The sequence below is a fragment of the Leptopilina boulardi genome, unplaced genomic scaffold (assembly GCF_019393585.1).
Source record: "Leptopilina boulardi isolate dan_hultmark-lab unplaced genomic scaffold, ZJU_Lbou_2.1 LbouV2_337, whole genome shotgun sequence".
Taxonomy (NCBI): Eukaryota; Metazoa; Arthropoda; class Insecta; order Hymenoptera; family Figitidae; genus Leptopilina; species Leptopilina boulardi.
This window is the reverse complement of record NW_026137904.1, coordinates 547,673-570,160: the sequence shown is the minus strand read 5'-3', so window position 1 is coordinate 570,160 and position 22,488 is coordinate 547,673. Positions and strand designations below refer to the sequence as shown.

At 30.0% G+C, this 22,488-nt stretch overlaps 1 protein-coding gene and 1 long non-coding RNA gene across 2 annotated transcripts in view; one reads left to right on the top strand and one right to left on the bottom strand.

Annotated features, from left to right (window-relative positions):
- LOC127285657 (uncharacterized) overlaps positions 1 to 17,189 on the top strand; it is an 85,833-nt gene extending 68,644 nt beyond the window's left edge. The window contains exon 7 of the long non-coding RNA XR_007843621.1: positions 17,123 to 17,189. This is a non-coding gene — a long non-coding RNA (uncharacterized LOC127285657). The remainder of the gene's footprint in view (positions 1 to 17,122) is intronic.
- The window catches only part of LOC127285643 (uncharacterized), a 124,162-nt gene that overhangs the window by 88,317 nt on the left and 13,357 nt on the right, over positions 1 to 22,488 (bottom strand). The window contains exon 2 of the mRNA XM_051311764.1: positions 752 to 1,960. Coding sequence (XP_051167721.1) covers positions 752 to 881 — 130 coding nt within the window. The 5' untranslated portion in view covers positions 882 to 1,960. The remainder of the gene's footprint in view (positions 1 to 751; positions 1,961 to 22,488) is intronic.

Here is a 22,488-nt window from a genome sequence, read left to right as displayed (position 1 = left end):
TTTGCTTAATGAATATAGAAATAAATTAACTTTTTTTTGAAATTTTTCCCATAAATTGTAATTGGCAAATAAAAATTGGATAGAATTATTTCTAGTTTAATTCTTATAATACTGTAGTATATGTATCCGTTTAGTCAGACGTATACAAGAAATAGGAAAATTAATTGGAAAAAAAAATTGTTTTGACATAGACAAGAATATAATAGTTTGGAAAAATCAATAATTTTATTCATTATGTTTTAATATATTAAAATACGATTTTCAGTGGTACAGCTCAGTGGTATAGTCAGACGAATAAATAATTATATTGGAAAAAAGATTGGTCTGAAGTCTAGTGTATAAGACAGTGATTGATCAGACTGTCGGTAATTTTTGTAGCGAATAATTTATTAAATGACAAGAATTCCAGTAGTATAGATTTCTGTTTAGTCAGACAAAAAAAAATTTATTTGACAAAAAACAATTTTTAAAGGAATTTTTTTTTCTATATACTAAAATTTATCTTTTATTAGAAAAAAAATAAAGATAAACAAGTGGTGTATTTTAGTTTTAGTCAGACATTGTTTCAATTTTAATAATACATAATCATAATAAAAATAATAATAATAATAAAATAATAATAATAATAATAATAATAATAATAATAAAATAATGTAAATAAAAAATAAATAGTAAATGTAAATAAATGAGGTGAAGCGAATGGAAGAGAGATATACTATTGATAAAAAAAAAAAGAATAAATATTACTCACTGTATCCAACGTAAATTGGAGTCCATGTTAGCTGCGAATAAACGAAAGGTGTGACCGCAAAAAAAAGAACAGCTAACCACAATCCCCAGCGTACCACACTCATTGAACTAGCAGCCTCACACGCCGCCATTTCTCACTTTCAATCAGTCTTGTGCCTCAATATCATCTTCAGGTTGGCTCGATTCTTCGATGAGAGTTTTCTCTCTCTCTCTGATCTTTCCTTTTTCTTCTTTTTTTTTTTTTTTTTCCTTTTTGGCAAAGGTTACATCCCCCGGGGTCGATGTGAACGAACCCTTGTGTGCCTCATCACGCTCTTGCGCTATCGATAGATGTTGCCTCATACGATTTAATCGACGACAGTTTATTTCCACGACACCTTTTAACCCAACCTTTTGTCACACACACACACACACAATATGTAATTAAACATCAAAGTCAAATCTCGTGAAACATTGTAAAAAAATTTTTTTTTATTCTTTTCTTTAATTCTCGAATTTTTTTTTTTTTATCAACACTTGAAAAATTTAATTAGAGTCAATTTAATAAAAATAAGTTGATTGCAAATTTAAAAGTATTATAATAAAAATTATTTTTTAATTATTATTTTTGCAGGTGTAAAAAATTTTCTTAAAACTTTAAAAGTATCGTAAAATAAGATTTTCTTTTTTATCTTTGTGACTGATTAAAGTTTGTGTTTTATGGTAAAATATAGATTGAAGATAATAATTTGAGGTGTGAAAAACAGAGACATTGGATTTAACTTGTGGGTTGGTTTTTTTTTTTTTTTTTTTACGTAAAAAATAATCGAGTGTGCTGTTTGCACTTGATAGAGAATAGTCTGTAAAACGTAGTAATAGGGATGGATTTAACGATCGAAAAAGCACTACCCTCGCTCGCGGATACTTGAATTTCAAACTTTATATTGGTGTCTGTAATGGCATCTTATACCGTTTACATCAAGGCAATATCACACTATTCTCAACATAACCGGCCTGGGGATCCGTTAAATTTATCTTTCTCTCCCTTATGCACCATGTAAAAAAAGTTTTAAAATACTTTTTTTTTTTTTTTCTTTTTTTTTTGAAAAATATTTCTAACCCCAAGACTTTATTACACAATTTTTTTTTCCCCCAGTATAAAATTTATTCTACGCGATAGCGTTCGGTTATCTTCATTTTTCTTCATTGTGTTTGTTTGAGCTCTTACAATCTGTAACAAAACATAAAATTTACATTAATAAAAAATTATTATTATAAATATAATTTAATTTAATAAATCGAATTTTAAAATACGGAAAAAAAATTCCCTCACAGTTTGTGGGAAATAAAAAATTACTAAAAATGAAAAGCAGGTATAATTTAAAGGTTTTATAAGAACGAAAAAAAAAAAAAAAGAAAGTATGAACGATTTAATAACAGTGCTTTCAACACACAGAGACCCTGAGGGTTATGGAGTGATAAACAGAAAAGGCAAGGATGGGATGTAAAAGAGGCCACAGAATGTGAGGAAAACAGCTAAATGAAATATACGAGTTTGTTTATTCCTCGCATTAGTCTCTCCTCAGCGACGGCTGAGCCAAGGAAGAATATTTACGAGTGCTGCAACAATTCTCGGTTTACAAATCATCATTTTCTGCTATTTTTCTGTTCAACATGTCTAGTATATATTTTGTATTTTTTTCACCCTCCCTCTTTATATATATAGAAAACAAAGCTTAATTTATATTAAAGTTCTTTGAAGTTTTTTTTTTTAATTGGAGATAAAAAAAAAAAAATTTGTAACGAAATTTTCTTCAATTCCCGCTGGATGATAGGCAAACGAAAAGTAATTTCTTATTTCAATAGAGTTTGAAGGAGGGGAAATTTTCGTTTCTGATTACTTAATCGTGAAATGTAAACCAATTGAGATTTTCGGGGACAATGGATATCTCGTTGGCATCATTCCTTTATGGACACGTTTATGTAAACATTTTCTTATCCACTCGAGAGAAATCCATTAGTACTGCGGATCATATAATTTTGTCCCAACTAATTCCAAAAAAATTGACGAAAAAAAAATATTCTCCAATTACACAGAAAATTAAAATGCATTAAAATAGGCTGCAATGCTTATTATTTTAATCCATTTTGGTATTAAAATAAGCAAAATTGGATTAAAATAACAAGCGTTGCAGCTTATTTTAATGCCATTTAATTTTCTGTGGAAAAAAAATTTAAAGCAAATTGTTTGGAAATTATTTTAACTTCAAAAATCAAGTATTTTCACAAAGCGAGTCATGAAGTAAAAAGTAGAGAAGAGGGGAAAGTGGTTTTAAAAGAGTGTAAAAGTACTTGAAAGAAATAATAATAAAAAAAAAAAAAAAAAAAAAACAAGTGCCTGGGAAGTTGATGGAGTAGAGCGCGTCACTTTAAAGCATGTTTAATAGTCGTGAATAATCACTGAGTCGCTCATTAATTACACAACAAAGGACCCAGTCATTGAAAAGCCACAGACAATCCTACAATTCTGTGTGACCAGTCCAAGATATCCCTGATGTGTAATTATGTCAGCTAATTGAAGTCTGATTCGATTAATAAACGTGACCGATCGCGCGCATCTCTGATGATGGTTAGCAATTGTATCCCGAGTAACGGAATTGTAAACTAATTGATAGCGCGCGCAATACGAGTGGTGGCGCGATTGGAATTCGATTATACAGCAAAAAGGATTCTTAGCTATATATCAAAAATCAAGAGAGCATTTTATTTTTCTTTCAATTTTTTTTTTTATTCTCTGTCAACTTTTCTTTTTTTTTTTTAATTTCTCGCGAGGGGTAGAAAAAAAGAATTTAAAGTAGAGAGAGAGAGACTATATAAATTAAAAGGTCATATAAAAAAGGTGAATGAAACTCTGTTTGTAGATTTTCTTTCATTCATTTTCAATTAACTCTTGTTATGCGTTCTTGAGTTTCATTTTATTAGCAATAAAAAAAAAAATCTCTTTTTTTTCAGTGGAAAATAAAATTTAAAATTTGATTTTAAAACTTCTACTATTGAGAATTGAAAAAAAGAGAATAAGAATAAATTATATAAGGAAAATTGAACTTTAAAAGAATTTATATATTTTGTTTAAATAGATATGTTAACGAAATGAAGTTCACTCTGGGTTTCTAATTAGGTTATCATTTCGCTAAGCTCAACGACGACGACGACGACAATCCAAATACCCGCAACTATTACAAGAACTGGTGTAAGTTCTGACTTCTACCAGTTTCTATTGAAGTTTCAGATATGTTAACGAGGCTAAAACAACTTGGATAAACATGAGATCCATTGTCAATATATCTTACCTCATGAATTTCAATCACACACTCTATACATATTCTCTCAACGTAAACATATTTTCTTAAACTATAATTTTAATTCCAAAATGACAAAATTGACTCTAATAAACGTGTTTCCTTAATGTAGCGCTGATATTAAAATTTTTAGAATTTTAGAATTTTTTTTTTCATATTTCGAAAAAGAAAATATTTATTGAATGTCTGACTAAACAGGGAACTGTCCCAGGTAGAAAAGTTCCCGAAAGTGACTACCGGTAGTCATTACCGCTTCCGCTACCGGAATATTCACTACCGGTAGTCACTACCGGTAATTTTTCCTAGATTACCGGTAGCCACTACCGGTAATTTTTCCGGAACTACCGGTAGTCGCTACCGGTAATTCTTCCGGTACTGCCGGTAATTTTTCCGGTACTATCGGTAGTCACTACCGGTAATTCTTCCGGTACTGCCGGTAATTTTTCCGGTACTACCGGTAGTCACTACCGGTAATTTTTCCTAGATTACCGGTAGCCACTACCGGTAATTTTTCCGAGACTACGGTAGTCACTACCGGTATATCTTCCGGTACTGCCGGTAATTTTTCCGGTACTGCCGGTAATTTTTCCGGTACTACCGGTAGTCACTACCGGTAATTTTTCCTAGATTACCGGTAGCCACTACCGGTAATTTTTCCGGGACTACCGGTAGTCACTACCGGTAATTCTTCCGGTACTGCCGGTAATTTTTCCGGTACGATCGGTAGTCACTACCGGTAATTCTTCCGGTACTACCGGTAGTCACTACCGGTAATTTTTCCTAGATTACCGGTAGCCACTACCGGTAATTTTTCCGAGACTACCGGTAGTCACTACCGGTAATTCTTCCGGTACTGCCGGTAATTTTTCCGGTACTACCGGTAGTCACTACCGGTAATTTTTCCTAGATTACCGGTAGCCACTACCGGTAATTTTTCCGGGACTACCGGTAGTCACTACCGGTAATTCTTCCGGTACTGCCGGTAATTTTTCCGGTACTATCGGTAGTCACTACCGGTAATTCTTCCGGTACTACCGGTACTCACTACCGGTAATTTTTCCTAGATTACCGGTAGCCACTACCGGTAATTTTTCCGGGACTACCGGTAGTCACTACCGGTAATTCTTCCGGTACTACCGGTAGTTACTACCAATAATTCTTCCAGTAATACCGGTAGTTACTACCGGTAATTTTTCCGGTACTACAGGTAGTTACTACCGGTAATTCTTCCGGTACTACCGGTAGTTACTACCGGTAATTCTTCCGGTACTACCGGTAGTTACTACCGGTAATTCTTCCGGTACTACCGGTAGTTACTACCGGTAATTTTTCCGGTACTACCAGTAGTCACTACCGGTAATTTTTCCTAGATTACCTAGGTGGAAAAGTTCTAGGTAGTGACTACCTGTAGTCATTACCGCTCCCGTTACCGGAATATTCACTACCGGTAGTCACGACCGGTAATTTTTCCAGGACTTTTTTCCGGAACTACCGGTAGTTCCGGTACTAGCGGTAATTTTTTCGTTACTACCGGTAGTCACTACCGGTAATTTTTTCATTACTACCGGTAGTCATTACTGGTAATTTTTCCGGGAGTTACAATCAAAATTTGTTATTTGGTAATAAATAAATTAAAATAATAATAATAATAATAATAATAATAATAATAAATAAATTAACCGGTAGTGACTACCGGTAGTTCCGGAATAATTACCGATAGTGACTACCGTTAGTCCCGGAAAAATTACCGGTAGTGACTACCGGTAGTGAATATTCGGGAGCGGTAATGACTACCGGTAGTAAAATTTTGCTTATTTTAATCCATTTTGGTATTAAAATAAACAAAATTGGATTAAAATAATAAGCGTTGCAGCTTATTTTAATGTCTTTTAATTTTCTGTGATACTTTTAATATATTAAATGAAAACTACTTTAAATTATTACATTTTTTTGTGATAATTTTGAATTAAAAAAAAAAAAGTGATTTTAATCAATAAAACTATGATAAAATTGTTAGAACTATTGTTATGGGAGATTAAAAAATATCTTTGACATTAAGTGAATGCAGTATCTTTATAACCATTACGTGACATTCATTAAACGAGAATTCTTGTTCTACACACACAACATGCTTTTATTCTTGATAAAGGTAATCAAAGTCGTGAAAGTTTTTCTAATTGACCACCCATACACACTGTCTAGAAATCGCGTGCGTTCGTGTGATTCCACTTAACTTGATATACAGTAACAAAAAAAAAAACGTGAAATGGCTTTTTGTTTCAAGAAAAAAAAAAAGTTTTTTTCCACACAGAATTATATATCAACGAAAAACGAATCTTCCAATATTCGACTAAGAAACTCGCATGTTGAGTCTCTAATTGAATTCCAAACCCAAAGTCCCTTAGGGGTTTTCGTCTCTTACAATAAATTCAAGACAAGCAAACCGGAAAAGAGCTTTGGGTTTTTTCAAAAAGTTCGTCTTAGAAAGTAACTTGTTTCCAAGTCCATGTGCAACTTTTTCACGAAGAAAACAATACACACTTCGTGTTTGCAATCTCCGTCATTTATCTTTACAAATTCTTCACCACCAAGAAAAAAAAAATAAAAAGAGAAAGAGAATGAAAAATCACTTTCTTTGTCTTTTAGTACCAATTTATTTTTATTTATCATGTTTTTCAAATTGTTTCGTATTTTGATATATTTTGAAAAATAATGAAAAATATTTTACTTATTATTCTTGTTTTTAGTGAAATATTTTTAATTTGGAAAAAAAGGAGAGAATTGTTATTTAAAAAAATGAATTCTTATGTTTTTTTTAAATATTACTTTTTGTTGAATGTCAATGACGAATGATCCATAGTAATTTCATTAAATCCATGGCAAAGCATATGTGAATATGTGACTCTGGACACAGCATCACTGCTAACTAGAGTGTAACAGAGTGGGTTGAGAGTTTAATGGCTCTACTGATGTACAATATGAAAATAAATTGGCATTCAATATTGGAAAAAAATGTAACTGAAGTGAAAAATTAATTAAGGTGACGTGTTCTGTAACTCAATAATTTCAAATGTTCAATTGAAAAAAGAGCATTTATTTTTTTTGGGGCAAATCATTGTTATTAATTTTTTCGAAATTTTATTTTCCAAATCTGTAATAAAATAATCTAAATTCAAATTTGCCAAAAAAAACAAATTTTCATGAAAAAAGAATTTTATTTAAATTTTCAAATAAAAATATTACACTTCAATGAAAATTAATTTGTTTCCTTTGATTGGAATTTTCATTTTCCACTATTTGAGGGGCTGATAGTAAAAATGGTTTAAAATAACATTGGGAGCAAAAGTGGGATAAGTGACTTGGGAGCAAAAACGGGTTAAAATGATTCGTTTAATTTATTGATAAATTCATTATATTATCGATTAAAAAATATTAACAATAGGAAAAAATGCATATTTTATTATAATTAATATTTTTTAATCGATAATATAATGAATTTATCAATAAATTACACGAATCATTTTAACCCGTTTTTGCTCCCAAGTCACTTATCCCACTTTTGCTCCCAATGTTATTTTAAACCATTTTTACTATCAGCCCCTCATTTTTTGAATTTCGATTAAAGCTAAATTTTTCCCAAATAAAAAAAGGTTGAAATATTTTTCAATTCAAAATTAAAACTTTATTTGCAGATTTAAATTTATTGTTTCGAATGACTTATTTTTTTGTCAATAAATATGTATATATTTAATTTTTATTAATAATAAAAATTGAAAACGTCATTTAAATGATATATATTAGGAAAAATAATTATAACTTTCAACAAATGCAATAATAGTCGTAAAAAAATATTTTTAAGCCTCTTGCCGGTTTAGTGACTGTGACAGAAATTTTTTTTTTTTAGAAAATTTTCACACCGCGAGAAACACTTTAAATTTTTAATGTAAAACGCGGAGTTGATTGCGTTAAAGCTACTTAGGAGAATTTCCTTTGAGTATATATTCTTTTTCACTTTTATTATACGAGGTTATAATATGAAATTTATTTTTTTTTTCAAAAATGTTTATTCTTTCATAAAAGTTTATTAAAATGATCAAAATTAAATAATTTTTTAATTTTATTGAAAAAAGAATGTTTGTAAAAAAAAAATAATAATTTTTATGAGATTTGTCATAAAAATGTTATTCTTTATTTTTCAATTAACTATGGAAAATGTCACATTTTTATACAAAATATAATGAAAAACGTGTCAGCGCTTTTTAATAGGATTATGGCTTTAATGAGAGAATAATACTGAAAATGAAAGGGGCAAATTAACGGCGAGACAAATTCAGATGCACCTGCTGTATTAATTCTTGGATGTTATCGGTTGATTACACGTCCTTCTTGTATTGTGAATTTCCCGTTAAATTCTCATCATGACCAAATTAATTGGTATTTAAATTTTCTAATCAATTGAAAGAAAAAAAATTTTCTAATTTCTAAAAAATGGATTTTAATTGCAATATTATATTTATCCTTTTTAATTAGAAAATAGAAAATTAGTTTAAATTTTAATTTAAATACAAAAAAATTATATATAAATGCTAAAGGAATAATTAATCACATGTTTTGTAGTTTAATAGCAAAACTTTCTTATATTGATGATTTGCTAATTTTCCAATTATAGTTATAGTTACTTTTAATTGCCTTTGAAGTTTCGTGACTTTTTTTCCTTTGATAAATCGATAATTTCGAGATTTGCCGAGTAGTAGTCTTTTTCAAACTGACACGGTAAGCGGAAGTTTCTGAAGAAATATTTTCACGTCGAAAGACGTGGCCTTGCTAACTCATACGGAAAGCATTTCTTTCCACTTGACAACTTCAAACGAAAGTCCAAAAGCTTGAAGGAAAAGTTCACGTTTCCGTTGGAATAAATTATCGACAACAATATTTGAAAATAAATTCTCTTCTTTTTGCAAAAAAAAAAAAAAAAAGAAAAGAAAAATTTAAATATTAAATTAGAGAATATTTACTATACTAGCAACTTTGTCGTCCGCAAGCGGCCGACTACGTTGCTAGTGTGCATTGACCATATTTTTTATTCATTTTTTTTTCAAAAAAATTTAATATTAGAAATGTAAAAAAAATTTCTTTATATTGGATCTACCACCCAAGTAGCAAGGAATATTGCTCGAATGTCAAGCTGATATCAAGCGGCAATATTTTTGTGACATTCAGGCGATATCATAATGTCCTCTTCACGGGGACATTCCTCGGTGATGTATCTATATGATCTATGTGACGGCCTTTCACACAAAAAATGTAACGCATTACAAAACTTACATTCTACATTTATTAAACCTAAATAATTCTGTGGAACTTTACTTTCATTGAAATCTTTAAAAGACATTATTGCAACTCCTGCAGTTTTTTTATTCCAATTATCGTTTTTACATGCCAAATTCTTTTCTTGACGCACTTTCTTTTCATCTTCCGTTTCCGTAGAAAATTTTTTCTTCTTAAATGACAAATTATTTTCTTGACGCACTTTCTTTTCATCTTGAGTTTCCATTGATATATTGCTTTTCCTACATGCCAAATTTTTATCCTTGCGTATTTTCTTTTCATCTTCAGTTTTTATAGATAATTTCTTTTTTTTTGCATGTCAAATTTTTTTTTGCGCTCTTTCTTTTTTATATCTGTTTTATTACGATTACGTTTTCTCAATCTCTCATTCTCCTGTCTTATTATTTTCTGCTCATATGTAACTTCGCGCCTAGCCTTCCTTTTTCTTTTTTTCTCTTTAATTGCTCGAATTATCTTTTTATCATTTTCTTTACTCAGAAAATTCTTCATTTTTAAATATTCATGTGGTGAAATTTTGTTCACATTATTATCAGTTGTACGAATTATTTTCTTTTCACTAGTGTCATTTAGAGAATGTTTAATTTTTAAATATTGTGTTAATAGAACTCTGTTAATATTATTACTGTGCAAAGTATTAAAAACAGAACAAGAGTTTAAAATATAATTTTTATGTTCCTAAGTTCAATTTATGAAAAGACGGTTCTAATTATTCTCTATTATCGAATTCCTATTGTGAGACGTTCTTACTGCCAGAAAATGATTTAAGCGATTATTTTCAAACATTGACTTAAAATGGTTTCTCATTTTGTTATTATCAGTTTCATAATTTACACGGTTTGGCATTACGTTAAATAATACAGATGTTGCAAATGCTATTGCATATACTCCACACTAAACACTACCAAAAAGTTGTTGATTAACAGCTTCAAAAACTACTGTTGGTTTAAAAGGGAACAATCTAATTAAACATTTTATTTGATGCACATTTAAACACCCCTCATTAAGGCTATCAAAAATATAAAGCCTTACTCTATCGTAATAAACATAAATTCAGTGACCATAATTGTTATTACCGCTAAAAAGTATTTGAATATGTTTATCACCTTCTCTAATTGGGACAATAAAATCAAGCATTTGTACATACAAAGTACTTTGCACATTGAAAAATGAATTGGAATCTTTTCTTAATAATTCTTCAAATTTGTACATATGCATGTAATTTAACAATTTATTTCTATTTTCAATAATTTTTAAATCTTTATCACTTAAAATAACATACTCTTTTATGTTGGCCATAGTATACTTCGTTTAATTTTATTTTTGATTGATGAAAATCTAAATATCTTTAACCCTTTTGCTCACTCTCTCTAATATAACCAATTTTGTCTTTAATTCAATACAACCAATTTTACCTTTTATTAAAAATAAGCAATTTTTCCTTTAATTCAATACAATTAATTTTACCTTTTACTAAATATAACCAATTTTGCCTTTAATCCAATATAACCAATTTTGCCTTTTATCCAATAAAACTACCAAATATCCAAAAGAATGAGAGAACTATGAGTAACTATGAATCAGTAACTACTGATCAGCCAATAAGTGCAAAAAGGACACTCTTATATGAGTAATCAGTAGTTCATTACAAATAACATATATACGTATTTATACCTGTATTAAAACCCCGGAACAAATACCACAAAAAAACCAACCATTGGACAATAGAACCTTTGTTAATGGGGATTAACTCTGAGGACCCAGGTAATAATTTCTTTTTTCACATTTATTATATAGAAAAATAAAGATATACCAACCCTTGGCCAATAGAACCTTTGTTAATGAAGATTAACTCTGAGTACATAATGAAATGTACAGTAGGTTTACATTGACATCGGCACGTCCGACGTCTCGAAATTTTTTCCGTGTATTATCACAAGGAAATATAAAGATAAAAGTCAAAAACTGAAGAGGTAATGTATATCTTTCTTTCTCACATCAAGGAATATAACATATAATTTTCATTTAATATTGCATTTCTCTATCTAGAGGATTCCCCATAACATAAGAATATCTTCGCCTAAAAATCTTACTCTTCTTTCTTTCTGTTTTCAAAATAAAAAAAATATGTATATACCAGTATTAGACTCTCCGAACAATTACCACAAACAATACCAATCCTTGGACAATAGAGCCTTTGTTAATGAAGATTAATTCTGAGGGGCCAGGTAATAATTTTTAAATTTTTTTATTAAAATTTTCTGGGGATCTAATACAGGTAGGGGAGAGTGATAAACAGTGGGACAGTTTAAACAGTAGGTCACTTTAATTTTCTGAAAAACTACACGGAAAAAACAAACTAACTATTTTAGCACCAAACTGCTTTATCCTTTATTAGTATGCAATTTCGTTTACCTATTAAAGTATGAAATAATGCTTTTTTAGTTTAAAGTAAGTCCATACTAAATAAGTATAATGGTTATACTCTTTTAGTAATAGTGACGTACTTTAAAAGCATAAAGTTGATGCCCGCGAAGTACGACATATAGTCTACCTAAAATAGCAAGAGCTTCTTCCTTTTTGGTGTATAAATTCTTGCAACCTGCGTTTTGGCCACGCCTCCTTCTCCTTCCAACCATTGATATATCGATATAGGCCAAAACGCAGGTTGCAAGAATTTATACACCAAAAAGGAAGAAGCTCTTGCTATTTTAGGTAGACTGTATGTCGTACTTCGCGGGCATCAACTTTATGCTTTTAAAGTACGTCACTATTACTAAAAGAGTATAACCATTATACTTATTTAGTATGGACTTACTTTAAACTAAAAAAGCATTATTTCATACTTTAATAGGTAAACGAAATCGCATACTAATAAAGGATAAAGCAGTTTGGTGCTAAAATAGTTAGTTTGTTTTTTCCGTGTACTAAAGAAACTCGACCAAAATTTAAATGTAAACCATGTTTATGACAACACACTATCTATACGCATGCGCATTTATACTTACACAGCAACTAAAAATGTGATTTTTTATGCTAAAAAACATTAAAAAATTCAAAATTTATAATTATTACAATTATTGTTCGGCAACATTTGAAAAATAACACTTGATAAGAGAACGACTATTCAAATTTTCCTCCAAATTGTTTTTTTGTTATGACGAAATTATGACGTATGATCAGCAGTACTGTAAACGTAAAAAAAAATAATAACAATTTTTTATATGAAACTTGACATCGTATTATAAAAATGTAAAATATTATTAAAATATAAGTGTTTTGCAACATTTGTTAACGTTATTTAATGCAAAACATATATATTTATAAAGTATGAAGCAGAATATTATTATTGAAACAAATATTCATTATTTAATAATAGGTGTCCCACTGTTTAACACAAACCTTGAAAACAAGAAAAATGTATCAAGTTCCAAAAACTTGAAATTTTTCTATTTAATAACAATATAATTTAAATAGAATATATGCATTATGTGGAAAAGAGTTCAAACTTTATGGTAATTCCAAAAAGTGGACAAAAATATATAAAATTGAAAAAAAGTGATCTTATGCCATTTTGAATTGTCTAGATAGAGAAACGCAATGTTAAACGAAGGAAGTACTTATGTTATATTCCTTGGTGTAAGAAAGAAAGGTATGCATTACCTATTCAGTTTTAGACTTTGTTTATAGTTTTTTCACGTGATAAAGGGACAAAGAAATTATTACCTGGGTCCTCAGAGTTATTAATTAATCCTCTTTAAAAGATTGCAGGTCAAGCGAACCCTCATTTGCAAAATAAAGATATATCTTTCTCTCTCCATAACTTGTTCTTTTCTCTGTCACCGAAAACCCAGCAGGGGTCCGGACGGAATGAATGAATGAAGGAATGAATTCAAAGATTATTATAGTTAATTTTTTTTTGTACAACTGGAATAATTAGATAATCAACCTATTATAAAAATTCGATTTGAAATTCTGTCGATGTTTTTTTTTTTTTTCTTTTTTTTCTCTCACCCAATGTAATAAAATTGTAATTTGTCAGGTTTCTCTTCGAGATTGCTATCTCGTCGACGTGAGACTGCTATTAGATTACTTCTTGCGGCATTTTTACGTCGATAGGAAGAAATCTTTCCTTAACGATCAAACTGCGAGAGAAGAATTTTGAAATGAAAAGGGGAACATATTTTTGCCCGTGAAAGTTAATCAAAAATTAGATAATAACGAATATAATATGAAAATGAATTGGAGACTTTTTTTTTTGAATCTCTCAAAATTGTTGAATTTTTTGTGGTTTTCAATATATATTTTACCGTCCGACACAATTTTTGACCCGGAAAAAAATCTAATATTTTCGGAAACTAGGACCCAAAAAAAAGAAACCCGTTTCTGGCTGTTTTGCTAGATCAAGTCGTTTGTGGTTTTTAGGGGTGAAAACAATCCCTAAATGAAAAGTGACAATTATTAATATTTTATAAAACTTGGTATCTGTGGGTTTTCGGGGTCACTGATTATTAATCTGATGTCAGATTTTCAAAATTCAAAATGGCGGATTCAATATGGCGGCCAAATTTTAAAATAGTTATTAATTTTTTATTTTATATCCGCCATTTTGAATTTTGACAATTTAACATCAGATTCGTCATCAACGACCCCAAAAAACCCCTAGATACCAAGGTTTAAAAAAAAAATTAATAACTTTTTAAAATTTTGACCGCCATATTGAATACGCCATTTTGAATTTTGAAAATCTGACATCAGATTAATAATCAGCGACCCTGAAAACCCCAAGCAAAACGGTCAGACACGGGTATTTTTTTTTTGGGTCCTAGTTTCCAAAAATATTGCACTCAGAAAAAAGATATATGTTTGAACCAAATGTACCATTTTTTTATATTTACCCAATTTTTTGGTTAGTTGAAACAAAATTTGTTTAATTCAAATAAATATTTATTTGATCTAAATAACTGTTTGGTTTATTTTAATAAATTTTTGGAACAAAGAAAAAATTTGATTGAGCTAAATAAACGTTTGGTTTATGCAACCAAATGTTTGGTTAACTGTATATCAATGCATTTATTTTGTTGATTTAACCAAAATTTGGTTGCTTCAAGCGAATTTTTTTCTGAGTGTGGATTTTTTTGTGGGTCAAAAAAAAAGTTGAATTTTGTCGGACGGTGTTTTACAGTGGAGAATTTTTTATATAGACACATTTTTTTTTATGATGGAGAAATATTTCTTTTTCAATTTTGCCCTATATATAAGAATATGACAAGTTTGACAAGTGAAGTGTAGTAAAAGTGCCATGATATGAATAATAAATGGTTTTGAATTTACACTATTACTATACATATAGGTATTGATAAAGTATTTAATGCATTTCATTTTTTATTCACTTTTTAAAAAATATAAAATTAAAACTTTATAAATGTAAATCTATTTTCATGGCTAGCATCATAATATAGCATATGCATTTAATGTTTTGATATCATCACACATTAGAGTTTGCACGTGATCACGATTTTGGCATAAATAATCGTAGAAAACCGATAGAATCTCTCACAATCTGTGACAATGTAACATTACGTGATGGGAGTTAAAATTTTTATCGAATCTCTTTGAATATATTGCTGATTAATGTTTGAAAGTTTTCTCGCCGCACTTTTGAAAAAAAAGATTTACATTTTTGAATTATTTTTCTTTTCAATTTCTATATCTTGTGATGAAAAAAAAAGATTTAAAAAAAAAAAAAAAGTTTAATTAGCGCCAGAGATTTTAGCGTCACGTAACAAAATCGATTTTCTTGATATCGTTGCTGTCCGGTTGTGGACATTAAAATTAAATTATCGCTTTTACGCGAGACAGTCTGTGAGAATTATGTATATATATATATATATATATATATATAAAATGTGTGCGAGTTGATTTTTCTAACGAAGCAGAAAATCAATAATTTTTCTCTCTCCCATCATTCTGTGTGAAAGTCTGAATAAATGAACCATCAATATTTTAATTTGCTTTTTTTCACACTTGCGGTGATAAAACGATGAATTAGTAATTATATTTAGAAAATGGTTTGTAGTCGCGACAAAAAAACAAAATTTTTTTTTTGCAATTAAATATAAAAATATATTGTAATTTTTATTTATATTTTCCATATATATTCAATTATTTTTTCATTATTAAAATGAAAAAATCTAATTCCTTTTTTTAATCAGAGAAAAATAATTGTTCTTTTTGCCTTTTTTAATTGAAGAAAAAAAAAATATAATATAAGGGGGAAAAGAAAATTTTTATCGAGAAAGTGCAATAAATCTTCTCAGAGAACGTGAAGATTATATGAAAAGAGGGAAAAATCTGGCTTTATATATATATATATACACACACAGTGGAGAGTGGCACCCAAGGGGGTTGGGGACCGCGCGCGTATAGATCATTATTTTGCATACTTTTCTTTTGCGGCCGGAAAGTGGAAAATGGAGGTGTCGGAAAATGCGGGCAGAGGGTTATGTATATATATATATAAAGAAAATGATGCACACACGAAACAAGAGTTTACGTAATAGTAAACGACGCTACGCGAAATGTTTCTTGACAAAGATTTATTATCATTGATGTGCGGTGACAGCACAAAACATGATGAATTGAGTTTCACTTCTTGCCTGTCTCTACGTGTGACACCTTTCTCATATATATATATATATATATAGTATACCTCTTAACCCAATAGAGTTTTAATTAATCGTTACCGGATTAATTTGTCACTTGTAGCTATACCATCACTTTTATTTCCAATCGGAAAATGTAATTTTAATCGTTTTTGAATTTCTTTTTTTGCTGTTAAAAAAGTATTTTAAAAATTTATTTTATAGTTTAAATATTATTTTAAGACTTTTTTTTATAGATGCGTTAATTATTTTTTAATTTTCTACACTCAGAGAAATGGTATATTTGTCTCCGAGCCTACTAACTCTTTTATTTGTTGCAAATATATTTTATTTCATTTAAATAAAAAATTTATTTGAGCCAATGAAAAATTTATTTATGACAAATAAAATTTTTAATTACGCAAATAATTCAGTAGGCTCTGAGACAAATATACGTTTATTTAACTCAAATATATTTTATTTAGTTGAAATAAATCATTTCTCTGGGTGTAAAAGAATTGAAAATTGTAGTAAAAAAAAAATTCAATGAATTAGGAAAAATAAAATTCGATAAGCAAAATGGGTGGTATAAACAAATTTTCTCGTTATCGATTAATTAGACGAGATAATTCAATATTCAAAGTTTCGGTAGTAGAAAATTTTCCCGAAGCTCGCAATATACCTGTCGTGCATTTACTAATGCGGTGTAATTTATTTTTGAATCGATTTCTATTTTTTTTGCTAGTTTATTTTTTCCTTCAATTTATAAGGTCGAATAATGGTTCTATATATATTCGACGATCACTGGTGATATTAACTATAGAGGGCTTGACGTTTAATTCCGCTATTAGAGCTGCTGGATAATTGTCCTAATTTTACCCGCCAAGAAAATTAACCTTGAAAATTGCATTCTTGTAATTAGGGGCTTAAGTTATTAGACTAGGGAAAAAAGTAGTTTTTTTTTAATAAACGTATTTCACAATAAATAAAAATATAAATTATATATAAATAAATAAAATATATTGTTTATAAATTTTTTTCCAGATGCAGATATCAAGGAAGAACAGTGAATTCTCGGCAACTGGAATCAACAAACAACGGGCAACTTTCTACTATAAGGTAGGATTTTTTATTTTGTTACACACTTTATTTATCGATGATTTACCTCACTCTCTAAATCTGAACTGAGAAAAATGTTTAGTCAGAGCAATCAAAATTTGGTTGGGCCAACAAAATAATTTTGTTGGTATTTAAGCAACAAAACTATTTGATTGAGTCAATCAAAAAATTTGGTTGAGTGTTTTTTGTTGGCATAACAAAAATGTTTGGTTAGCTCAACCAAATTTTTTTTATTAGGTCAACAAAAATGTTTGGTTGATCAAATAAACAGTTTTTTTTGTAAAATTAAAAATTTTATTCTACCTTATCTCTTATCTTTTTTATTTATTTCATTATTTATTTATTATCAATTTAACATTGAATTTATATTTACTGTTCTATTAAGCTATGAGCTGAGGGCGAATCAAATTATTTTGTTGTCGCAACCAAATTTTAGTTAGGACAACAAACGATCATTTGGTTTTTTAGACCAAACTATTTTGTTGTGATAACCAAATTATTATGTTGTGGTAACGAAATTTTGGTTGGAATTTAAAAATGTTCAACCAAATAATTTTGTTGGCATAACCAAATGTTTGGTTGAGATAACTCTACGACTTTGTTTCAGTCAACCAAAATTTAGTTGCAAGAACCAAAATCGCCTAACCAAACAATTTTGTTGCAAACACTAAATTTTTTTTCTCAGTGTGAATTACTAAAGATGTTTACTAATTTGAATTAGTGACTCACTTTTTGCTTCTGAATTAGTAAAATTTTACTAATTATTAGTAACTTTTACTAACAATTAGTAAAATTTAACTAATTCTAAAGCAAAAAGTGAGTCACTAATTTAAATTAGTAAACATTTTTACTAATTCAGATTTAGAGAGCAGAGTTAGAAATTAAAAATTAGTGATTTTTTTCCCCAAAAATATCGGATGTATAAAAATACGATTTTTAAGAACTGAAAATTTTGTCAAAATTCATTTTGGAATAAAGTATGTTAGCCTCTTTTACATATATTGGATCTCTCTCTCTCTTTCTATGAGAAATTGAGAAGGAACTCGGTCCGAGAATGGTTTTAGCAGGCACTTTAGTTTCCCTTCCCTGCACGCGTCGATGAGAGATAGCTCTCTCCCCATTTTGTTGGAAAGTCAGAAGAAGAACGAAAACTATCCCAGAGGGCAAAAAAAAAAAAGAAAAAAGAAAAAAAAATAGTAGAGAGAGTATAAAACGCGAATATGCTTTACTCCATTTTCGACGATAGTCTTTTCTGTGCTACCCATCTACTTATTGTCGGTAGAGCTCAACGTAAACGAAATCGACGGGAACCTGATCCTTTTTGCGCGAAACAGCCTCTCCATGGAAGCGCTGACAACTGATTTTTATTTCAACGCTCCATTTCTCGCTGTCTTGACGAAGAAAGCTGACAAAGGAGCAATCCAAAATTTATACTCAGAGAAACGCGAAACAGCATTTCGTGCTGAACTCTCGACTTTAAAACTAAAGAGAAAGAGAAAAAAAAGAAAAGAGAATGAGAGAGAGAGAGGGGGGGGGGAGAAGTGCCGGTTTTAACCCCGTTTAAGAGTCCAACTGAGATATGTAGTTTGCCAACCCTCTCAAGGATAATTCTCCAGAAAGAAGCAAAGAAGCATTTTATGTTCAAAGCTCAGAAAACTGTCCGGCTTTCTGACTCTGTAAGTTGATTCACATTTTATGTATTACACGCTCTATGAGATTTTATTTACACTTTATCACGAAAACTTCTCTTTATTATAAGTAATCATCTTTTTCTCACGTTACATTTAATGGGATTTGCAAATATTCTTATTTTTACTGAAAAAAAATTTTTTTTTCCAGTAATAAACTACTGGTTTTGTTATTTTTTTTATACATAGATAATAACACATTGATTATATCGCGTGAAGAAATTTTGCAAGGGCCTTGGCAGGGCCCACGTCGGGAAGCTCAAAAATTGCATGAAACAGGGAATCCAATCAGGGCCACAGTAAAAGCTCTATCCCGTGTAGAAATTGCCCTATAATGGCCCTAGTAGGGAATGAAACGCTGATCAGGTCCAAATCAGGGCGACCAGATAATGTGGATTTCCTAATCAGGGCCACATCAGGCGCGGCGTTTCATTCCCTAATAGGGTAGCCTGATTCGGCCCCGATTTAGGCCTAGGCAAAATTTCCACACGAGATTTGATTTCGATTATAATCAATGAAATTAGGGGCCCGATCAGGGCCTGGTTTGGCCCCGGTTCCCTGTTTCAACCAGGTCAGGGCCAGGTTAGCGAATTTCTGCACGGGATAATAATGGTACTTTCAAGCGTTTTTAATAAATCATTTTTTTCTAAAAAAAAATTATCATTTCCTAATCAGGGCCACATCAGGCGCGGCGTTTCAATCCCTATTAGGGTAGCCTGATTTGGCCCCGATTTTGGCTCAGGCAAAATTTCCACACGGGATTTGATTTCGATTGAAATCGATGAAAACAGGGGCCTGACCAGGGCTTGGTTTGGCCCCGGTTCCTTGTTTCAACCAGGTCAGGGCCAGGTTAGCGAATTTCTGCACGGGATAAAAATGGTACTTTTAAGCGTTTTTAATAAATCTTTTTTTTCAAAAAAAAAATATCATTTCCTAATCAGGACCACATGAGGAGTGGCGTTTCATTCCCTAATACGATAGCCTGATTTGGCCCCGGTTTGGGCGCAGGCAAAATTTCCACACGGGATTTGATTTCGATTAAAATCGATTAAAACAGGGGCCCGACCAGGGCCTAGTTTGGCCCCGGTTCCCTGTTTCAACCAGGTCAGGGCCTAGTTGGGACCCGGTTCCCTGTTTCAACCAGGTCAGGGCCTAGTTGGGCCCCGGTTCCCTGTTTCAACCAGGTCAGGGCCAGGTTAGCGAATTTCTGCACGGGATAAAAATGGTACTTTCAAGCGTTTTTAATAAATCATTTTTTTCTAAAAAAATAATTATCATTTCCTAATTAGGGCCACGACAGGCGCGGCGTTTCATTCCCTAATAAGGTAGCCTGATTCGGTCCCGATTTGGGCCCAGGCAAAATTTCCACACGGGATTTGATTTCGAGTAAAATCAATGAAATCAGGGGCCCGACCAGGGCCTTGTTTGGCCCCGGTTCCCTGATTCAACCAGGTCAGGGCCACGTTAGCTATTTTCTGCACGGGATAATAATGGTACTTTCAAGCGTTTTTAATAAATAATTTTTTTCTAAAAAAAAAAATTATCATTTACTTTAAAAAAAAAAATGAATTTAAAAAAAGCTCAATTTCATTTCCAAACATGAAAATACGAGTAAGTGCAAAAAAAAAAAAAAAAGAAAAATTACAAGAAAAGATTTATTCTTTTCAATTGAAAAAATTGAGAACACATCTGTATTTTGAAGAATGGATATACCTAAAGGAATATTACAAAGAAGATACGAGACTCTAGAGCGAGTGATATATGCAAAATGTAAAGGAATACTGAAATCAATGCGCTCATAACAATAGAATAATGTTGGTAGCATGCATAGTGGAAGCAAAAAAAGGAAAAAAATAAACAAAATGACAAGACATGCATTAAAAAAAAAAAAGTACTAAAACATTTCAAAAACAATTTTTTTTAATAAAAATCATTTTTTAAATTATTAAAATTTAAGAAAGCAGAAATTTTTCTTTTACAATTTATAATAAGTTAAAATGTCATTTGTGGGAGTTGAATTTAGTCGAATTTCGTACTATATAATGTACCCTCTTGCGCGATATATATATATATATGTAGTGAACAAAACTTAACTCGATACAGAAGTGCTGTGAGGAAGTGTAGTATAGTTTACTATCTCTGGATGCTTATTGCACCTGAGCTCACAAAGTCTATATGAGTTTGTAGTTGCTGAAACGTTTCCAGTTTATTAATAATTTATTCTTCTTTCTCTCATATTTACACTATAAATAAATTTAAAATATTATTTTTCTTTTTTCATCTCTCTCAATTTATTGGACAAACAATAATTTATAATTTTCTTATTTGATTTATATTTACAAAAATTTTTAAATTTTTTCTTTAGGCATTTTTAAAATTTTATGTATTTTTTTTTGCACTTTTGTGTGGAAGAAAAAAATTTGAAACTCTCAATTTACCATGTGATGAGTTTTTTCATAATTGAAAACTTTGATCGACGACAGTTTGAAGGTGGAAGAATTGAATCATCTTGAAAATTGCCTATATAGCAGATTTAAATATTATGCTCTGCAAAAGTGTTTGTACGAAGATGATTGGATGTGGGGAGAGAGAGAGAGAGAGGGAGAGAAAGAGAGGGAGTGAAACTTGCCGAAAGTGAAGTATAATGGACCTCCAATGTCTCGAGGGTGCATACGAAATATCTTCTTTCCTTTGAAGGACAAATGTAGTGTCGATAGCTTTTCAAAATACGATCAAGAGAAATGGGAAGAGAATATATTAGCTATACATATAGTATATATATATAAAAAATGACTGATTTTCCAACAAAGAGAACAATGCATTTATCATTTATCATAATAAATCAAATCATTTGAGAATTTTACAATTCTTAAACAGTTATTTATCTTAATATTTCGGTATATTTGTTGATAAATGTCATTCATTCTATACAGAAAAGTAAATTTTTTTTTTTTTTTTATTTTGAAGGTGAAAAAATACAGTTCTATATATCAAGATTTTTCCCGTGGCTATATTGTACAAAGTTTATTTTTAAGTATATACAACGTTTACTTTTTAAGTAGTCAAAAAAGTTTATCTTTAAGTAGATAAAAGTTATTTTGTTCGAAGAAATTTAGTTTTATAAAAGTTGTTTTTTCAAACAAAAAAAAATTTTTAAGTAGAAAAAAAGTCGTCTTGACTTTTAAAGTAGGCCTTTTAATGTGGAAACAATACTCATCTCTCATCATCAAACATATAAAATAATTATTTGTTTTCAAAGATGAAAAAAAAAAATTTTTATTTATTAAAAAGTCAATTTTACAAATAATTTTGGATTTTTCTTTATTATATTTATATAGAATAATTTTTCCATATTTTATACTGATAATTTTTCCATATTGTATGGTATAATTTTTCCATATAGTGTACGGTATAATTTTTCCATACTCTATAGTATCATTTTCCCATATTTTATAGTATAATTTTTCTACAATGAATAATATAATTTTTATACAATGGTCACTGTAATTTACCCTCAATGACGTGACAATTATTTCACAATAACTGATGGTATAGTTAATTTTTCGACAATGACTAAATAATATTTTTGGTTTTCTATAAAAT